The following is a 4,561-nucleotide window of genomic DNA, read 5'->3' on the forward strand; positions in this document are numbered from 1 at the left end:
GTACTGTAGCAACATCTACACTTGGATGGAACGCATTTCATGCTGTGGGTCAGACTAGTGCTGCCCTGCACACCATAGGTTCTGCAGGCGTATCAGGCTGATCTGAAAAATCTGAGTGCCAGGAGGAGACTTTTAATATGTTTCTCACTCACTGTGTTCAAGTGTCGGGGCTGTCAAAAAATAAATAAATAAATAAACAGTCCCGACCCGATCCAGCTCCTCTGGGGTAGGAGGTTCAAAGAGAGAGTGTGGCGAGTTGTGTGCCCCCTCATAAGACTGGGGAGCAGCTTGTAACACTTGGCAGACGCAGATGGAGCTGGACTGAAGTACGGTCATCACGACCAAATCAAGGGCCTTAAGCTGTGCCCAGGACAAAGGGTGTGTCCCCTCAGGGAGGGCCCTGGAAAATTCCATCAGAAGTGTAAGGCTCCTTCCTGGCACCCTCAGGGGATCACTGAACAACCTCCGCCACCACCGGTGTTTCGGGGGGCAGTGGTCTCCAGTGAAATGATACATGCTCTGTTGCTTCCTGCCACATTTCAGGACACCAGACATCTAACCATCCCCCCCCCCCACAACAAACAAAGTGCCACAATTAGTTCCCCTTTTGGAGAAGCTGGCAGCGTGGAAGCTACTGCCAAATATCTTCCCATGAGCCGAAAGAACTGTAGTGAAGGGCTACAGGATTCAGTTTGCACATCGTCTTCTGCATTTCAACAGCGTGGTCTCCTCCTCTGTGAAACCGGCACGTGCATATCTGTTGACACAGGAATCACAGACTCTGCTGGTCAAATGGGCCATAGAATGTGTTCCCCTGCCAGACAGAGAGTCAGGCTATTACAGTCGGTATTTCTTGATTCCCAAGAAAGACGGGGGACTGCGTCCAATCATAGATCTAATGGACGTGTATTTTCATTTTGAAATATTGCCACAACTCAGGAGGTTCCTGAGGTTTGCTTTCGGGGGCGAAGCTTACCAGTATCAGGTTCTTCCATTCGGCCTAGCTTTGTCATCCCACACTTAAACGAAATTCATATGAATGTAGGAGCAGACTTGCTGTCCAGACAAGCTGTGAAACACGGCAAATGGAAACTCCACCCCTAAATAGTCAAATCTGGGAAAGATTTCAAGTAGCAGAAGTGGACCTCTGTGCTTCACAGGAGATGGCACAATGTCCCCTCTACATCTCTCTGACTCATCCAGCTCCCCTGGGTCTGGACGCTATGGCCCATGCGTGGCCAAGACTGCGTCTTTACCCTTTTCTCCGATTGCTCTGCTCCCGGGAGTCCTGGCCAAGGTCCGTCGACAGGGGTCTCGCCTCTTACTGATAGCGTCCCATTGGCCGACCGGAGTTTGGTTCTCAGATCTAATATCCCTCCTCGATGGCTCGCCATGGGCGATTCCAGTCAGGAGAGATCTTCTCTCAGGCACAGGGGACAGTACTTCATCCCCAGCCTGAGCTCTGGAACCTTCACGTCTGGCCCCTGAGGGGGACCAACTAGAGATGCTGGCCTTCCAGCCACAGTAATAGAGACTATTCTAAGTGCTAGGACTCCCTCCCCTAGAATAACTTAAGCCCTCATATGGAGTGTTTTTGAGGGCTGGTGCATGACACACCATGCAGACCCAGCTCACTGCCAAATTGTTTCAGTACTGGAGTTCCTGCAAGAGAAATTGTCCTCAGGCACATGTCCTAGTACTCTCAGAACTAACATGGCCACTAGTTTGGCTTGCCATGTTTTGATTGACTGGGTTTCTGTGTGGAAGCACCCTCTGGTCGCCTGCTTCATTCATGGGGCTCAGAGGTTGAGGCACCCACTAGAGCTACGGCCCCTACAGGGGATTTAGCCGTAGTGCTCGATAGGCTGGCTGGCACCCCTTTCGAACCATTAGAATCAGTGCCTGCCAGGCTTCTGACTCTAAAGATGGTTTTTCTTATGGCCATTACCTCTCTAAGGAAAATTCGGGATTTACAGGTTTGGTCAGTCCTACCATCCTGTTCCGATTTTGCCCCTAGGCGAGTCAAAGCTATTTTGCATCTTCACCCTAATTATCTTACGAATGTTCCTTACTGTGTCTGTTCTGCCCTGGCAATGGTGTTCTGAACCAAAGATTGACAGACAGCTAACAGAAATAAAGCTCCATCACACGTTCTTCGTTGTGCTTATGTAATGCACACTTTATTTTACTGTAAAACTAAAAGAAACACACAAAAAAAATACAAATTACAAAATGATTTACAAACTAGCATGAACATTTTCACATTCACAAACTTCCGTTTACAGAATTAAACAACAAAATAGACAACCGAATTATGTCTCTGAAGAAAAAATGTGACTCTGCAACCTTATTAGGATATTAGCCGTCAGGTCGCGCTATATTTCAGAATCAAACATCTACTTACAAACATCTTAATAATGACCAGCTTTAAATTAAACTAACACAACATTATTGCAGTTATTTTCAATGTGAAATTTATAACTCGTATATATAAGTCGTATCTACTCCAAGGATTAGACAGCATCCAAAATGCAGATCACAGAAAACGACTCTTCTTCTATTGTTTTACATGCTTTCTGTTTCGTTTTATTGAGTATTGTAATAACGGTTTTCACCACAAGGAGTCACACCTGAACTACTTATACAAATCAAAATGGAACTAAAGAAAAAACTAATACTGAACAGAACACTCCCCGCCTGGTATAACTTGTGTTATACCACTATGCATTCCGATTATTTGACAAAAGTAAGACAACATCACATATAGGTCTTAAGTACTCTCTGAATACCCCTGCTTAGCAGTCTTCACCATAACCTTATGAATTTTTCCATCAGATGAGGCTATGGTCTTTGCTATGAGACCAATTGGCCACTCACTGCGCTTAGCTTCTCCATCCTTCAACAGAACAATGTCTCCTTCCTGAATACTCTTTCTCTCCTCTGTCCATTTTCTCCTGGGTTGCAAGGTGGACAAGTACTCCTGCTTCCATTGCTTCCAGAATGAATCAGCCAACATCTGGACTTGACGCCACTGATTTTTGTGCAGGTGACCTATCTCAAAATTTCCTGGAGGAGCTGGAGCAACACTCGCCTTCTGAGTTAAGAGGATTGCTGGTGAAAGCACTTGGGGCATGCCCGCATCTGATGAGATTGGGGTTAAGGGTCTGGAGTTCATAATGGCCATGACTTCTGACATTAAAGTTGTTAAGACCTCATGCGTGAGTCTTGTGGGAGTTTTCATCAAGAGAGCCTCCAGAATACGTCTGGCAATCCCGATCATTCTTTCCCACACTCCTCCCATTTGGGAGGAATGTGGAGCATTAAAGGTCCATGTGCAACCTTGATTCTGCAAGAAGCCTTTCAACTCTGAGCCGCTACTGTCAATTTGAAGTTCCTTGACTGCTCCAATGAAATTTGTCCCCCTGTCAGAACGAAAGTGCTTCACTGGTCCTCTGACAGCCAAGAAGCGACGCAAAGCACAAATAAAGCTTGACGCTGATAGGGACTCCACTACCTCTAAGTGAACTGCTCTGGTATTTAAGCAACTGAATACGACAGCCCATCGCTTGTTCTCAGCGTTATGCCCTCTTGTCTTACGTGTCACCACAGTGAATGGTCCAAAAACATCAAGACCTGTGTGGGTGAAAGGTGGATCTACAGAAACTCTATCTGAAGGCAAAGCCGACATCTTCTGACTCTCTACTTTACCTCTCAGTCTCTTGCATAGCACACATTTGTGGATGATATTTGAAACAGATCTTTTGCCACTGACTATCCACAATCCAGCACTACGTATAGCACCCTCAGTAAAATGCCGGCCTTGATGAGCCACTTGATCATGATAATGCTGAATTAAAAGACCAGTCACGTGATGGTTGGGAGGGATTATCAAGGGATGCTTCTCTAGGTCAGAGATGTCAGCACAGTGAATGCGACCCCCAACTCTTAACAGACCCTCCTTGTCCACAAAGGGGTCAAGCCTCAGGAGCGTGCTACGCTGTGAGACTTTACCAAACTTAGTCAAACTCTCAAATTCCTCCTGGTACACTTCTCGTTGTGCGGTTTTGACTATAGTCAACTTGGCTTGTGATATCTCCACACCTGAGGTTTTTGTACACAGATGCCAATTCCGACAGTGTGTGTCAGGAAAAGATTGTGAGAATGATTTTGCAATGTGCGTCAGAGTAGCGACAGCTCTTACCAAAGATCTCCACCTTGAGAAACGTTCAAATCTGCTTGAGCCTAGTAAGTGCTCTTTGACGTTAGTTGCCAGTGTTTTCACTTGGGGGCAAATTTCAACATCCTCTTCTGCTTTGACAAGTCCATATGACTATCCTAAACTACCTTCTATAGGGCCACATTCCCTAAGGAACTCTGGACCTGAAAACCAGTTGGTAAGGGGTAAGTGGCCTGCTGCCACAAACTTGGTGGCATGATCTGCTGGGTTCTGTTCAGAACAGACGTAATGCCATTGACTAGGTTCTGTGGTTTTTCTTATGCGTGCAACTCTGTTAGCCACGTACATGTAGAATCTGCGTGTTACATTGTGAATGTAGCCGAG

The 4,561-nt window shown here is 46.2% G+C and overlaps 1 protein-coding gene across 1 annotated transcript; it reads right to left on the bottom strand.

Moving 5' to 3' along the window:
• Window positions 1–2,770: 2,770 nt before the first annotated feature.
• On the bottom strand, window positions 2,771–4,084 carry LOC132115641 (uncharacterized). The gene has a single exon (XM_059524053.1). It carries the CDS (start codon window positions 3,686–3,688, stop codon window positions 2,771–2,773), a length of 918 nt encoding a protein of 305 aa, XP_059380036.1. The 5' UTR covers window positions 3,689–4,084.
• Window positions 4,085–4,561: the final 477 nt, after the last annotated feature.

The sequence above is a fragment of the Carassius carassius genome, chromosome 35, assembly GCF_963082965.1.
Source record: "Carassius carassius chromosome 35, fCarCar2.1, whole genome shotgun sequence".
Classification (NCBI taxonomy): Eukaryota; Metazoa; Chordata; class Actinopteri; order Cypriniformes; family Cyprinidae; genus Carassius; species Carassius carassius.